A 17,076-nucleotide genomic window follows, 5' to 3' on the forward strand; every position below is an offset into this window, starting at 1 on the left:
TCGTTCCTGTTTCTCAACAGAAGAATTTACATTATTCAGAAAGCTGACAACAATGTAGTTAGAAATGTGTGTGTGCGCGTGTGTGTGTGTGTGTGTGTGTGTGTTTGCATGATTTCTAATGGCAACCATAGCACAATTTGGAAAACAGAATGGGGGGAAACACCCTGTTATCTTGCCTCTCTAATATAACTATGAATAAGTTTTCTTCTAGTGGTTTTCCTTCTATACATTTTTAAATAGTGTACTGAGATTTAAATACATGTTTTTAACTTTATATAGTCATAGTGAGTAAGAGCAAGGTCTTTGAAGTCAGATAGCTTGGTTCAAATCATGAATCCAGACACTTTCAGCCCTGAGTTTCCCCTTTGTTGAATGGAGAAGACAAATTTTGTTCATAGTGTTGCTGTGAGGATTCAGTAAAATGAGCCAGAAATTTATAGTGTTGGAACTAGTGTAAGCACTCAGTGAATACTGGCATGATTTTCTGTTCTCACTATAAAGCTATGTCAACCTTCCACAATCCTTGTAATTGGGAAGTTCTTCTCAGAATCTAGAAGCATCCCTGTTTTTATATCATGAGTTTGATAAAATTTTATTCCACAAATTCTTCTGTGGCTCAGATGCTGCTTCCCAGATCTTTGACCGGCTTGTTGAGAGCTCCTATTACCTGGGTTTTTCTCGGAGATTGAATTCATGAAAGAGGAGTCAAAGTCAAAACAGACGGATGACCATTTGTTTTGAGAGGTTGCTTTAGCTGCTCTCTCAGCTAGATTGTGTGGCTTTGCTCCAAGACCACAGACTCTAACCACACCATTGCTAGGGAGATGGGTGAGAAACCAGGGTGGGGAGGTGTGGATCTCTCACTGCTACTGGAAAAGCAGCCTCAAACTCAAGCCTGGCCAAATTGACATCTCCAGCCCGAACATCTCATTCCTGCTCCAGATCTGTTTATCCAGCTGCCAACTTGACCTCCACTTGGAGCCCTCATCAGGCTCACAGACTCAGTGTATCTAAACCAAATCTCCAGTGCCTTAACATCCTTTTACCTAGCATTACTATAGCTACACCATCTTCCGGCTATTTTTACATAACTTTTCTTCATCCCTTTGTAATCAGTCTATCTAGGAATTTACCCAAGAGAAATGAAAGAACATGTCCATATAATGACTTACATATGACTGCTTTATAGGAGCTTTATTTGTAATAGCCAAAACCATAGAGAAATCTCAAATTAATTATGCTGAGTGAAAAAAAAGCCAGATAAAAAGGAGATAAATTGTCTGATTTCATTTATATAAAATTCCAAAAAATGCAAATTAGTCTACAATGACAGGAAACATATTAGTGGTTAACTAGGAGCATGGGAGAAAGATTAAGAAAGGACATGAGGAAACTTTGTGATTGGCATGCTGGTGTTTTATGGGTGTGTACATGTGTCAAACTTATAAATACACTTTTAAAAAAGATTTTATTTATTTATTTTTAGAGAGAGTAAAAGGGGAGGAGAAAGAGAGGGAAGCATCAAAGTGTGGTTGCCTCTCAAGCTCCTTCTACCTGGCCTGCAACCCAGGCATGTGCCTGGACTGGGAATTGAAGCCATGACTCTAGTCCACAGGCCAGTGTTCAATCCACTGAGCCACACCAGCCAGGGCTATAAAATACACTTTCAATATGTGCAGTATACTATATGTCAAATATACCTTCACAAATGTCAAAAAATAGGGCATGTTTCTTGTGAGTAGCAAGTTTTTTATGTAATTTGGTGACTTTTGTAATTGGAGAATTTATCTGATTATATTTAATATAACCACTGACATATTTGAGTTTAAATATATACTCTTACTGTGTTTTGTCTTTTTTCCAATCTGTCTCTTGTTTCTACAGAGATTACAGTACATACTTGACTTATTGAATTCTAATGTTAATTGGCACTTTCACCATTTCCAAAACAGTGCAAGAACTTTAGGACATACGCACTCCATTTATGCCTCTCACCTTTTGTGTTGTGGACGTGTATTTTAATTCTGCGTGTATTTTAAACTTCACATTATTATAGTTATTATAATTACTTTTTGTATTTTCGCTATCACGGAGGTTTCCTTACATACTTACCCCACTGAGTACGTTGTTGTTTCAGCACTGCTGCGCTCCCATCCGGGGTCATTGCCTTCTGCCTGAACCACTCTCCTGACTGTTTCATTGAGTGTGGCTCTGCTGGTAGTAAATTTTCCCACTTTTTGTTTGTCTTTATCCTTTATCTCTGAGGGATATTTTCACTGGGTAGAATATTCTACATTGGTAGTTTTTTCTTTCAGCACTTTAAAGATGTTATTGCATTGGTTTCTGGATTCTGTATTTTCAGCTGAGAAATCAATTAGTATTATTACATTTTGAAATAATATGTTTTTGAAGGTAATGTGTCTTTTTTCCAGATTTTATCATTTAAGAGGATTTAAAGAGCATTTAAGAGGATTTAAAGAGCATTTAAAACTTCTCTTTGATTTACAGTAGTTTTACTGTGAAAGGGCCAGGTTGATTTTCTTTATTGATTCTGATGGGCATTGAGAGAGCTTTGTGAATCTGCATCTTCAGTATTTCCTGTCAACAATACTTCTTTAAATATCACTTCTGATCCTGTTTTATCTCTCCTCTTTCGGGACTTCAGTTTACATATGTTAGAGCTGTTTCTTTATGTCTCAACACAATTTTCTGGGGAAAAAACAACCCCCAAACCCTTTTTTCTTTAAAGTTACAAACACAAAGCACTTGATATTTATAGGTGTTCTTTTAAGTGATTATGCTGCCTCATCAGCAGGTGGTGATCATGTCAGGAGAGAAACTACCTCACATGATGATGAATAAGGACTGGGGAGAGGGGGGTGACTTTAAGAGACACTGCAGACATCCAGTAATCCTTCTCTAGGATTGCTGTGGGAACCCTCAAACACTTAAGTCATCTAATTATATTTTTCGGTACTCAGAGGAATTTTCCAAGGGGAAGGGACTTGGGCTCCGGTGTGAGGGAGAAACGTAAACTCCCCAGCTTGCTAATAAGGAGCGGACGTCTCTTCTTAGTCATGTTTTCACCTGTTGAATCATCTTTATAGAAGTTGTACATTTATGGCGTGTCTGTTTATGAGAAGAGATGGAAAATATGAGAAACATTAAACCTGAAATATCTGTTATGAAGCCTCAGGCTGGCAGGCTTCTGAGGAATTCATTCAAGACTTCATTGCTGAAAACATGTATGCATGTATATATATGTAAGAATAGAGATATGTAAATGGGTATTATGATGTGGTATGCATTATATAATATATATAATACACATATAAGATTTGCTATGGAAATTAATTTTCTAGCCCTTTAAATTTAAAGGTGTACTTTACTAAAAGTGTCTGAGGATAAACCTCAGAATAAGTCTTAGTTTATTTCTAGGCGGTCAACTCCATAAACTACTCAGTCTTGAGCCAGCCCTGTGTTTTTGGCCTTATATACACCATGTACTGTGTGTATGTATATGGTGTGTATAAGGCCAAAAACACAGGGATAGATCACACCATGTACTGTGTGATCTAACCCTGTGTTATTTACATCATTTGGAGCTAGTTTTTCTGTACACAACAAATTTTAAAACATTTATTTTAATACGACAGTGCCATAACATTGTAATTCAGGAAGTCTGGGGGTAATATTCTTTCAGTGCTTGCTTGGTATAAATTATTTCTAGTCATGAAAATGGCTATTTTGTAAGATTCAATTATATCATGTGTTTGTGGCTACATATGCCACCCACAAGTGTCCATAATTATTGTTTATTACTAGCTATATACTTTACACTTTGTGTTTATTGGGTGTTTTCGCAGTCGGGTATTAGTTACTAAGAGTAAATTACATGGTTGCTTTTATTCTACCCCTTTCACTGTTGTTTAAAACCTGTCAGATTCAGGAAACCCTAAACTTTTTTCAATACTTACAGACAAGGTTTCTTCTTGAATCAGTTTTAAAATCCTTCCAACCATCTTGGCTGCTGGCCATACCAGCATAGTGAAAGAATTTTCTTTGAGGGATGAAAGCCAGAGCAAAGCCTTCCGGGGCTGTTTGGTTTCCTAGCACAGCTGCTGGTGTAGATCACGGGGCTGATTGTTCTTCCTGAGATTCTTAAGCATCTTTGCCAGTTAGGGCTGGAAGGGTGCCCGGGAGATCATGTAGCCCAGCCCCTTCATTTTACATCTAATGAAACTAAGACCCTGCCTGGTTAACTAATGTACTTGAACTCAAACAGCTGGCAAATGGCAGAGCTCAGGACTAATTCACCTTTTTTATTCTTTGCTCTTTTAGCTGTGTTAAGAAACAGGGCAGTCTGATGGTTAAAGTACTTGAAGTAAGGAGTATGGGAGACTAATGTCTAGATGTTATGAAATGTTTTTAAAAATTCTTGAAATACATTGTCTTCTTTTTCCATCAGTTCTACTCCTACTCATTTTTTCAAAATATGGTTCAAAAGTCCTCATATCCCAGAAGCCTCCTAAGCATTCCTTGGCTGAATTAGTAACTTCCTCTTCTTTACTCATAAAGTAAGACACTGTGTATATCCTGCACTATAATGGTTATTTTTTGTATTATAATTATGTATCCAATTATCCATCTGTCCTCCTCCCTCCTACCCACTGGACTGAGCTTCCAGGAATAGCATAGCATCCTCCAGACTTTAGCCCCTAGCACTTGACAAAGAACCTGGCATTCTGTGTGCCCTCCATGTTTTAGGAAGGAATGAACCACTCTCTCATAGCCTTTAACTATCAATGAATGTTATGTTTTATTGCATATAAAAATCACCTGGACTTGTTGGTTTAAAGTGCAGCTGCCAGGCCACAACACAGAGATGCCGATTCAGGACAGGGGTAAGGTTGAGGAATCTGCATTTTTAAATTAATTAATTAATTTATTTTTAGAGAGAGGGAAAGGGCAAGAGAGAGAGGGAGAGAAACATCAATGTGTGGCCCAAAACCCAGGCATGTGTCCTCACTGGGAACTAAACCTGTGACCTCTTGATTCCCAGACCAGCACTCAATCCACTGAGCCACACCTGCCAGGGCAAGAATCTGCATTTTTATTAAGCAGCTGATGATTTGATGCAAAATGGTCCTTAGGCCACATTTGGCAAGCTCTGCTGTCCCATTAGTTCTACTGGTATTTAGTCCCAACTGTATATATCCTAATTATCTGTCCATCTGACTAAACACATAGAGCTGCTACCACTCTGACTCCTTTACAGGAGTGTCAACATTTTAAACAACCTCCAAGGCTTCTTTCCGATTAAATTTGTAGAAATAAAAGTACTATGTATACAGCATTTTGAGTGAGTAGAAGTACAGTGTCTTTGTTTATCAAGGAAACAGTATCATGATATAAACCAAGCATCATGAAATTTATATTAGACATGTTGAGTTTGGTCTGAGATTTAAATGCAGAGAAAATAAAAACCAATATACAATGCTTGCCCAGACACCAAGCTGTATGAGCTCTTGCCTTGGCTGGATTCTCTTATTTGTGTAGGCGGGCTTCCCCCTTCTCTGCAACTTGGCATGGAGAAGATGAGGGTTGATTTAGACAGTGGGGTGCTAGCTAGGTTAGCTGATGTTTACGTAATTTTAAAATATCTCAGTTTAAATATACTGCATGTGTGCCTGCATCTGACTTTATATGTATGCATCTTTGTAAAAGGTGGTGAAATTAAGCAATTTTACAGGTGAAAGAGCCGAATGGGGTAGTTACTCAACTGCCTCTATATAACTACCAAAAGGATTTCTCATCCTTGTGAAATACTTATACATGTATTTTAAGGTATTTGTATTCAATTTGATGTATTACTTTTCAAAGAAGATTTTATTTATTTATTTTTAGAGAGAGAAGAAGGGAGGGAGAAAGAGAGGGAGAGAAACATCAGTGTGTGGTTGCTTCTCACACACCCTCTACTGGGGACCTGGCCTCAAACTCAGGCATGTACCCTGACTGGGAATCAAACCAACAACCCTTTGGTTCACTGGCCAGCACTCAATCCACTGAGCCACACCAGCCAGGGCATACTTTTTACTTATAACTTATTTTGTATGCAAATTTCTCTGGGTCAAACTACATATTTTTAAATTTTAAATGGTAAAACCATATTTCATCTATTTTATGCTATTATTTACTTACTGTTCTGACAAGTATTGGATGCTTCAGTTATTTTCAAATATTTGCTATCATATACAAAGTTCTCATGCTCATTTCTGCTCAAATTATATTTTTATTTGTATGAATTCCATTGGGTATATTCTCTAAAGTGAAATAATTAGATGAAAGAGTAATGACAGTTTTATAGTTCTTGTTGCATATTACAGTATTGTTTTCCAGAGACACTGAACCAATACACAGCTCGCAGGGATGTGGGGTGTGGTGGCTTTCCCCCAGGATTGACCAACATGTAATTTTATTATTCCAGCATATTTTTGCCAGCTTAATATGAGTGCAGGGCCTCTCCAGAGATATTTTATTGTGAAGTTCTTTAAGTGATATGAAGCAGTTCTTTTCCACATGGGGTAATTAACTATTTTCATTTTGAAGACAAACAGTTCATCTCCTTATTGACAGTTTTGAAGGGACAGGTGTAACTTCTATTTGTAAAATTGATTCTGTAGAGATAGGAAATAAGATCCTTAGGTACTAGGTAAGGCTCAATGTGTCAAGGAACATCAGTTGTATAGATCTGAATTAGAAAACTTCTGTGAATGGCTGCAACAGAAATATCAGCTGACTCAGTTGAAGGAAGATTGGAGAGCAGAAACATTATAATTTCATGATGAAATAAGTATGGGGGCTTTGTTGTAGGGTGAGATGTTTTGCTTCAAAATGAACACAAGAGACTATCCCTCCTGTTGATCTTTGATATTCTCACACAATGCCACTTCCTTTCCTGAAATTTCAGATACCCCAGTTTCAGGTAGACCCCTGGGGTACATGGCAGGGAGGACTTTAGAATGACCAGGGAACTAAAATGTGCTATTTGAGAGGTCTTAGCAAGAGGACCTGGAGACAGAAGTCATAGGAGCAGCCAGTCTCATCTGTGAACAGTCAACTCGGATTTTAAAAAACATGCCTTTTCTGGGTTGTCTCAGTGTTCCGCAAGCATGGCCATCTTCTCGAGTGAACAAGCAGCGTGGCTGCCATGCTGGTGTGGGTTTCTGTGGTACCAAACGCAGTGCAATGTTGTTTATGTAAGATGGGCCTTTTGTCTTGGACAGTGGTCTAATTTGTTGATTTTTTAGAAATTGGCGACTGTCCATTTTATAATGCAAATCAGCCTATCGGGATCATAACCTGAACGTTTTCCTCCATTCCTGGCTGTCATGGTAAATTTGGCAGTTTTTACCTTCACTCTGGTCTCTGTAGAATACTCACACACACAGACACATTCGTATCTGTGTCTGTCTGTCTGTCTGTCTATCTATCTATGCCTGTCTGTTTTACTTGGAAATAATTCACATACCACAAAATTCATCCATTTAACGTGTACAATTCAATGGATTTAGTGTATTCACAGAGTTGGATTTATCACCACAGTCAATGTTAGGGCATTTTAATTCCCCCCAAAGAAACCCCATTCCCATCAGCAGTTACTCTCCATTTGCCTCCAATCTTCCCAGCCCTGGGCAACCAGGGTCTATTCTAGACATTTTATATAAGAAATCATATACTATGTGGTCTTTTGATTTAGTGCCTTTCATTTAGCATAGTATTTTCAGGATTCATCTATGTCGTGGTATATATCGGTATTTCTTTCCTTTTTCATTGCTGGATAATACTCCATTGTATGATATGCCACATTTTATTTATCATTCATAAGATGATGGGTTGTTTCCACTTTTTGGCTATTATGAATAATGCGGCTTTGAACATTCATGTATAAATTTTTGTGTGGAAATATGTTTTCCGATTTCTCGGACATGTACCTACGAGTGCTGGGTTATGTGGGAACCCTGTTTAACTTTTTTGAGCAGCTGCCCAGCCAGTTTCCAAAGCAGCTGCACTACTTTACATCCCAACCAACAGTGTGCGAGTGCTTCAGTTTCTCTGTACCCTCGCCAGCACTTGTTACTGCCCATCTTTTTTGTCGTAGCCATCCTAGGCGGTGACGTCTCCTTGTGGTTTTGATTTGCATGTCCCTGATGGATGATGGAATCCTTACTCCTTAGTTTAGTATTTTTCTTACACTTTTATAAAAATACATAGCATGCTTTAGGAAATTAAAGAGTACAGTGAAAATGGGTTGCTATAACTTCCGCTGGGGTTTCACACATCATTGCATGGTAATGTAAGGGGCCACCACTGAGAGAGTGGGCGGCAGTAGTTTTCCTCCAGTCTCACTTTCTGGGAAGTGAGAGATCATCGTCCTGTGTTGGGTTTTGTGCCCACCCCTGTGCTTTGCAGTGATGGCTAGGACTAGACAATGCACAGCAGGAGTGTGCAGATCCTGAAAGGAAGTTGAACTTGAGCACGTTTCCTGCCTCTGGATGAGACACATTGCCAAGGTTGGGAGCCAAGGACACCTTGTCAGAAACCGCACTAATAATGTCAGGAGCCTGTGTTATTAATTATGCACTAGCACACATTATAATGGAGACAATATAATAAGCTTTATTTCTAATGTTTAAATATTATATTTTAAAATTATAAAATGTAAAATGTATGTATCCTATTTGAAACACAGCATGTTTCAAATACTCATGTATGACCTCATTTCATCCTCAATAATCTGTTAGTTTCTAGTCATATTCTACAGTGGCCTCATTGTGGTTTAGGCACAGGTTTGTGAACTAGCCTCGGAATCTAGCCACCACCAAGTGATTTCCTGAGAACGTGTGTTCTGAGTTCCAAACAAATGACGAACAACTGAGTGCCCAAATGTCAACCCGCTCGTAAGCCGACGTGTCACTGACCATCAGGTTCATGCTGGCAGGCGTGGGTGGACAATGGAGAACAACTTTCATGTGCTCCATCTGGCTACCAGGGATGTTGACCCCAATGGCGATATGGTGACTCGAAGGATCTCTGTGCTAGGGGCAGTTTGGAAAAAATGCAGTCCTTGGAATTCCAGCTACCATCTAAGGTGCCTCAGGGAGGCAGATGACCAGCAGCTGACAGCTGACCAGATGGATTTTACTGCTAGAAAGAAGAATGACTAGATCATAGCAGCAGATGAGGGTTTTAAAGGGCTCTAGTCAGAGACGGATGTTCTCACGTAGGGGCATTGCCTCTGAACGGCCTGGGAAGAAGGAACCAGGTGCCCTGGACCTTTTCCTTGGGCTTCAAGTTCTTCCTCCTCTTCATGCTGTCATCCTTCCAGTACTGGGCAGAAGCCACGATTGCAGGCATCCCGGCCTCTGTGAACTTCTCAAGGGTACATAGTACCACAGAAAAGTCCACCCACAGGCCACTGCAGACATTTTAGTCAGTTCTACCAATTGCCCAACCCAAACAGAAAGTTTATAACATGCCATCAAAGATCGTATCTATAATTGTGATGATTTAAAAAATAATCACTTCATTTAGATTTCTCTATTTTTAACCCAAGGTATTCTTCAGCGGACGTAAGGAAACAGTTTACTCTCCCACCAAACCTTGGCCACTACCATCGACAAAGTCTGAGTACCTCCGGCTTCCCCTCTCTTCAACTAGTAAGTATGGGTTACAGCTTTGCTTAGAGCTTGGTCAAGTGCAGAAGTACCCAGTGAATGCTTCTGGATTCTCCTTAGGTCTTCCCGCTGCCGCTACCTTGCATGACTAACCACCAGTGTGTAGCTCTGTGCCTAATTTTTAATGTAAATTTCCCTCTCTTCCTCCCTCAACTAGGGCTTAGAGTGCAAAGTGGAACTCTAAGAGTTGTGGTTCTGACACCCCTGGACTTAGTGGACTTCTAGGCTACTTGATTTCACCCAAGCAATGAGTCATATTTTAGGGAGGGGGAGGATTACACTGGAAAATTACTACCATTTGTAACATGCTTTTATTGGGGAAAAATTGTATTGCAAAACCTGAAAAGCCAAGTTACGAACCTTAATTTTTAAAAATCATTTTCTTGGAAGTATAATTTTCATACAATAGAATTAACTCATTTTTTATTGTATAGTTTGGTGAATGTGGCCAACTTGTAGTTATTTAACCTCTACTCTATATAGAACACTCTTTCCCCTACACATCCCATTATTCCCCTTTTGTATCTGCCTCCTCTCCCAGCCCTCAGCCCAGCCCTAGGCAATCACTAATCCACTCACATCATCATAAGGCTGCCTTGTCTGGAACTTCATATAATTGGATTCAGACAGTTCAAACTCCCATTTAAAAAACCCACTCCCACTGTGTATGGTGCCGTGTGGGTATTGGCAATATCAGGGGGCACACTTTGAAAAGTATATGATTGTTTAACCACTATGCTGTACACCTGAAACCAATAGAAAATAAAATTGGGTAAACTATAATTGAAAAGACCTGAAATATATATATTTTAAAAACCCACTCCCCCTTAAAAGTTGAAAGCTGTTTTTTTTAACACCAATTATTGAGCATTCATATATGCGTGACATTATCTGAGGACTAAATGCCATCTTATTCCGATAGCTACAGAATCTTCTGATTTAAATAAGATGGTTTGTAAAACCAGAAGTGAGTATTCACTTCCTTTGTGAGAGAGCCACAGCCTCCACTGCCCTCGCTTCCTCAGCCCAGCACAGGGCACTTGTTTGCATGTTCTGACAGTTAGCTTGCAGAGGTTATGGGGTTTTTTTTTTTTTTTTGCTCACTTATTACTTCAAAACCACTTCTGCTCTTAGAGATTTTGTAACCTTCCACTGTTTCCTGTAGCCGCCATTTTGTCTGCTGTAACAATTTGTGCGCCGTGTGACTATGTATCTTTTAAAGGTATGTTTACTGGAGTGATTGGTGCTTATTTCAGTAGGATAATTTGTGTGTTGTGTCACTGATGAAATAGTGCTACTAAAAATGTATAGCACCTTGTACTGCAAGAGGGAGCTTGTGATGACATTTTTTCAAAAAATCTGTTGAATGACTTTGGTGGCTTGCTAGACTGCTGTTTTGTTTGCCCTTTTCCTGCCTGTTTCAAAATTGTAGGTTATAATGAAGGCCTGTGAGGTGCATAATGTTCATGCTTTCTGAGATATCAGATAAACTTTGAACCAAGATAAATTAGAAATGCTTTTTGGTTTAATTTGGTGCTAAGATATGTTTTATTGAAAACCCCCAAATTATTATTACATTTCTGACTAACATGTCCTCCAAAATATGCAAAGTTCATTTTAAAAATGACTGGGCACGCTTTCTAGCCTAAACAAGGTGGAGAGATGGGGCTTGGTGTTCTGCTTCTCTGTAAATGAAGACTGCAGCTCTCTGCCCCGGCAGTTGAGAAACAGTGTGGACATCACTGCGGAGAGGCGTGAGGAAGTGTAGCCAGCAGGCTTAACCCCTTCTCTACAGGCCAGCTCTGACTTCAGTGCTGTAGCCTGAGATTTCTTCTGGAGAAATCTCTTAACTTTAGTCTCAGAGAAAGGATTCGCTGAATGTCTGTGGGTGTTCTTTGGCTACTTATGCTGCTTCATCAATAGGTTTTGATAGAAGTAAATTTTGATGAATTGCTTTATTAGCTGGATAGTCGAATAACATGTGGCTTAACAACCCATTTTCTAACAGAAGATACCAAAAAAGTAGCAAAAATCTTTAACTTTCCAGGAATCATGTGTTTGTACCTGTCATAGTTTATCCCCTGTTCCATTTGCAAATGAGCAGCCCTTAAAATATATCACTCTGTGTTATTCCATTTTGATTTGCTGAGTAGCTTTCCCCAGATCTCTACTACAGCTGCAGTGTAGTCTGCTGCCCCTGAAGTCAAGTGACCCAAATTCAACTGCCATTAAAAAAAAAAAAAGCAGGACTTGCTTAGGAAATCACCCTGATTGATGGTTACATGCTGGTAGTGTTGTAATGTCACAGTGAAGTGACCGTTCTTCCCCTTGAGTCACCTTCCCAAGTGAAGGTGCCTACAACAGAAATCAACTCACACAGTGGTCTCCCTTTCCCTTGCAAGGGTTATTTCATTTCATAGAAAGGTAATGGGACATTTCAGTACGATTCATGTCTGGCAAGGCAGAGAAGTAATTTTTTATCATTTAAAGACTCTTAACCTGAAGCAGCTTTAAAAAACTTTTCTTTAATGAGAAGTCATAGGCTCTTTATTGTGTTATTTTAAACAATGGAAAAGTAAGACTGAGTGCATTTTGACTTTTGTTTCTCTTACATTTGTTTACTAACCACCATTTCAACAACTCCGCATGCTGATACAAATGGCTGTTTAATTTTAAAGTATTTAATTAACACAAAGTTATTTAAAACCCAATCATTTATAAGGTGTTTTTTTTTTTCAAGAGGAAAGAACTTGTAGTCATATGAATCTGGGGGAGGGGCTGCATAGAAACTTTATTGAGATCTTCATTTTCCACAATGTCCCCTCCAGTGAAAGTGTAACTGTCATTTATTAAGTTTATAACTTGGGGCAAGTTACTTAACCTCTGTGAAGGCTTCAGTTCCTCATCTGCAGTATTGGCATACGAATGCCACCTCCATTACGGTTTGTATAGAGTGACACAATAGATGCCGGGTAAACGGTGGCTACCATTACTGTCTAGCTGCTTGGTGCTGTGGAGACACTGCGAGATTGAAAGAGAAGATGAGTGGCAGATGGTTTCATCTCCGAAGGGCCTTATGCTCTACTTGAGATAATAAAGAAAACCCACACTGACTTCAAGTGTGGCAGGTTTTCAGAAGAGAGATCCGTGATATTACGGGAGGTCAACACTTGCAGGGGACGGCTGAGGGGACTTCCAGGGAGGTGCTCAGCCCTGGCTGCCGATCAGGACCCCCAGAACCTTTAGAAACACCCGTGGACAGGCCCACCATAGAACGATTAAATCAAAACCCGAAGGGATGGGCCCAAGCGTCAGTATTTTAAAGTTTCCCGGGGCTTTAACATGCGGGCTCTCTAAAGACCAACATAGCAGGAGTGTTCCAAACAGGAGGAAGAACATAAAGACAGTGAAGCTTCTTTTGTTGCCTTAGTTGCGCTGAGTTTCAGAAAGCATGGTAAGCAGGGACCACTTGCTGACCGTATGGGGTACCCTTATACAAGGAGAGTGGCCTCTGTGAGAAATCTGATAAATCAAGTGAGAGGAAGGATGCACTTGATTTTTCATGTTTGATCAGGTTTTTGTTTTTGGACTAGAATTGCAAATGTTCGCTATGACGCTAGTGTGTGTAAATGTTTTCAAAGTAAACTCAATACTTTTAGGTTTTGTGTTTTTTAATATGAAGAGGAACCACCCTTTGGAGTTGTTTTTTTTTTTCGACGTGATGATAGAATTGTCTTAGAGCTGTTTGGCACTCCTATCAGAGCACTTTGTGTCCCGTGCCACAGAGAGTGCTCTTGAGTGTAGCATCCCTCACTGGTCTTGGCATTCTCCATTGCCACGGCCATGTGAACAGGTTGGCCAGACACCCTCTGATGTCAACCACCTACATAGGTAAGCATTTCTATATTTGATCTCCTCATTAAAACGAAATGGTAAAATGCTAAAACTGTTTTGATTATTCAAAGTAGAAAGGGGAATGAAATATACAAGGAAAAAAGGCTGAGATCTGTGCCCTAAGGTATAAAGGAGAATTTGAGACATTGTGCATGGAGTTAATGATCTTACCCTACATTTTTATGGAGGGAAAATACTATTTTAAAAAAATGAGAATAGAAAAGTTTTAAAGTGAAGCGGAATGAATCAGCTGGGCCATAACGGCCCCTGCTGAAGAAAAAGATGTAAAAAGCCACATCCTGGGTATATACCAAACACCATGGTTACATGACATGTTTGTATACTATGCCATTTATGTTGAAAAAAGCCTCATATCTTAGAAAGCATTCGTTTTTGTTTTGTGTTTCAGCTTCTGAACAGTAACGCTACCATTTTCTTTTACTGCTAAAGGTGATCTAAACTGTAGATCACTTGATGAATACAGTCCTCATTAATTTTTCTAGTGCTTTTGTTCTTGTGTGCTTCATCTGTCAAGGGCTTGGGCTGTTCTTAGGTTTCTTTGATTTCACTGGAGGAGACATGGTGGAAAATGAAGATCTCGGTATAGGTTTTATGCAAATTCACAATGGAAGATAAATGAAACAGCAGTACCCTGCATGCAGAGTAGGAGTTTCATAACTGTCATTGTATAAAGCATGGGAATCAAATCCATCCTGGTAAAAGTAGTGGAGGCCTATGATGGCATGTCAGCATCTTCCACTCTGAGGCATCAGTGGACAATCGCCACTGGCGGAAGGAGGGAAGTATTATTTATTCTAAACCATGTAGTACTTTGAAATTACTGAAGCCAGAAGAACCTATCTTCAGATCTATTTAGTTAAATTTAGTAGAGAGCTGAAAGGATTGTCTTAAACATTCATTCATTCATTCATATGTTGGTAGTAGTTGCACTAGGAGCTGGGGATGCAGCGGTGAATATAGCAAAGGGTCTAACCTCATGGAACTTACATTCTAGAATGGGAGACATGGATAAAAAAGTGCACAAAGGCTTCTAAGTATTGGAAGAATGAAACAGAAAAATGGAATAGAGAGTGACACAGAAGAGAGGCTATTTGGGAGGTTTGTGAAGGCCTCTGCTGGAAAGGAGACACTTGGGAAGAATTCTGAATGAACTTGACAGGTGTCTGAAGGAAGAGTATTCCAGTCAGAAGAATCAGCAAGAGCAGAGTCCGTAAGGCAAAAGTATGTGGCATGCTCCAGAAACCACAAGGAGGCAAAGTGTGAGCTAAGCAGAATGGGCAGTAGGAGATGAGATCATTAAAAAGCAGGGCTGGGTCATAGTCCTCAGAGGCACAGAAGAACTTGGGTTCTCCCCTTAATTAAGATGAAGTCTCTGGAAGCATTGAGCACCGGCCAGGCATGATTGGAATTTTTGTGAAGATTGCTTATAGTGTCCTTTACATAAGGATTGCTCTGGCTGTTACATGGAGAATAGACTGTGTGGGGTGAAGCTGTCACAATAAATCAGAAAGTAATTGCGGAGCTTTGGAATAGGGTGTGGCAGTAGAGAAGGTGAGAAGTGGTTGAATCCTGGATATATCTCAGAAGTAAAGTGCATAAGGATTTTCTGATGGACAATACATAAGGTGTGAGAGAAAGAGAGAAATCAACATTGACACCAAAGCTTTTGCCCTGGACAGTGGAGTGGAATTGCCACTTGCTGAGATATGGAGACTGGAAAGATATGGGAAGAATAGACTAGCAGGGAAATTAAGAGTTTGTTTTGAATTTGTTATGTTTGATTAATCTATTAGATCAACGATTGGCGATACTGAGATATAATTGGAAAAGTCAACCTGGATTTTAAGGCAAAGGTTGAAGCTGCAGATACAAATTTGTAATCTAAAACCCAAAAAAGGCGTTTAAAGCCACATAAGTGGATGAAATCATCTGGGAGTGAATGCAGATTGGGACGATGTTTTAGAACTGAACACTTAGGCACTACATAGCTGGAGACAGCCTAGAAGTGGTGTCTCAAAGGGAGTGAGTGACCGACCATCTCAGTTTGCTTGGGACTGAGGGGCTTTCCGGTTAATGGACTTTCAAAAGCTGGGACATATTAGGCCAATTGGTGGCCCTCCATCTATAGAAAATGTTTCAAGAAGGAGGGAGTGATTAACTGTATCTAATACTGTAGATAAATTGGGACTGAGCAATGACCGTTGAATCTGACAACGTGGAGGTCCCGGGTAACTTTGACAAGACTTGTGAACAGCCAGGTAGAGCTGAGAACCACCCTGTGTGGCGTAAACATTCATGAGGATACAAAGGCAGGGCGTCTGAAGACATCATGCCTCTTTTCAGCCCCACACAGAGCACCATGAAGCCTCTCCAATGCTATGTAAGAAGGGAAATAAGTCCTTTGTGATTACTACGGTGATTTGGGTCAGGTCGTTTAACCTCTCTGTTTTTCAATTTTCTTATTTTTGAATTATTGTCCAGCATTGTTATTTTAATCTGCTATCAGTGTGCCATCTGCATACTACATTGTGCTAGGAACTACATGAATTAATTTTAAACAGATATGGTTCTGGTGCTATAGGAATTTTTCTTAGCCCCTTGTTTATTTTTTAAAAAATATTATATTTATGCTATTATAGTTATTCTAGTTCTTCCCCCTTTCCCCGCTCCATTCAGCTTACCCCCAACTCCCACAGTCAATCCCCACACCATGTTCATGTCCTTGAGTCATTCAGACATGTTCTTTGACTAATCCCTTCAGCTTTATTCAACCAGTCCCCACCTCCCCTAACTCCTCTTACAGCTGTCAGTCTGTTCCATGTTTCTATGCCTCAGTTTCTATTTTGCTTGTTAGTTTATTTTATTCATTAGATTTTACTTATAAGTGAGATCATATGGTGTTTGTCTTTCACTGACTGGCTTATTTTACTTAGTATAATGATCTCCACTTCCATCTATCTGTCACAAAAGGTAAGAATTCCCTCTCTTTTACTACATCATAGTAGTATTCCATTGTGTGAATGTACCACAGCTTTTGTATCTACTCATCATCTACAGATGAGCACTTGGAATTTTTCCAAATCTTGGCTATTATAAATAGTACTGCTATGAACACAGGGGTGCATATATTCTTTTGAACTGGTGTTTTGGTATTCTTAGCACATATTCCCAGAAGTGGAATTGCTGGGTCAAAAGGCAGTTCCATTTTTAGTTTTTTGAGGAAACCGCATTCTGTTTTCCACAGTGGCTGCACCAGTCTGCATGCCCTCCAACAGTGCACTAGGGGTTCCTTTTCTCCACTTCCTTGCCAGCTCTTGCTGCTTGTTGATTTATTAATGGTAGCCAATTTTGGCATTGTGGTTTTATTTTGCATCTCTTTGATGGCTTAGTGATGTTGAGAATTTTTTCATTTGTCAATAGACCA

At 39.6% G+C, this 17,076-nt stretch overlaps 1 protein-coding gene across 4 annotated transcripts in view; it reads left to right on the forward strand.

Annotated features, from left to right (window-relative positions):
• The window catches only part of DOCK8 (dedicator of cytokinesis 8), a 220,156-nt gene that overhangs the window by 40,493 nt on the left and 162,587 nt on the right, over window positions 1-17,076 (forward strand). For 3 of the 4 annotated variants that reach the window (XM_037165574.2, XM_037165576.2, XM_037165575.2), the window contains exon 2: window positions 9,617-9,719. In XM_037165574.2, the coding sequence (XP_037021469.2) occupies window positions 9,617-9,719 (103 nt within the window). Of the gene's footprint in view, window positions 1-9,616; window positions 9,720-10,873; window positions 10,960-17,076 lie in introns of those variants that run through there. The other variant, XM_037165577.2, reaches the window with a different exon arrangement.

This window comes from Artibeus jamaicensis, unplaced genomic scaffold (assembly GCF_021234435.1).
Source record: "Artibeus jamaicensis isolate MK-2021 breed Jamaican fruit bat unplaced genomic scaffold, CSHL_Jam_final scaffold_1964, whole genome shotgun sequence".
In the NCBI taxonomy this organism is placed as follows: Eukaryota; Metazoa; Chordata; class Mammalia; order Chiroptera; family Phyllostomidae; genus Artibeus; species Artibeus jamaicensis.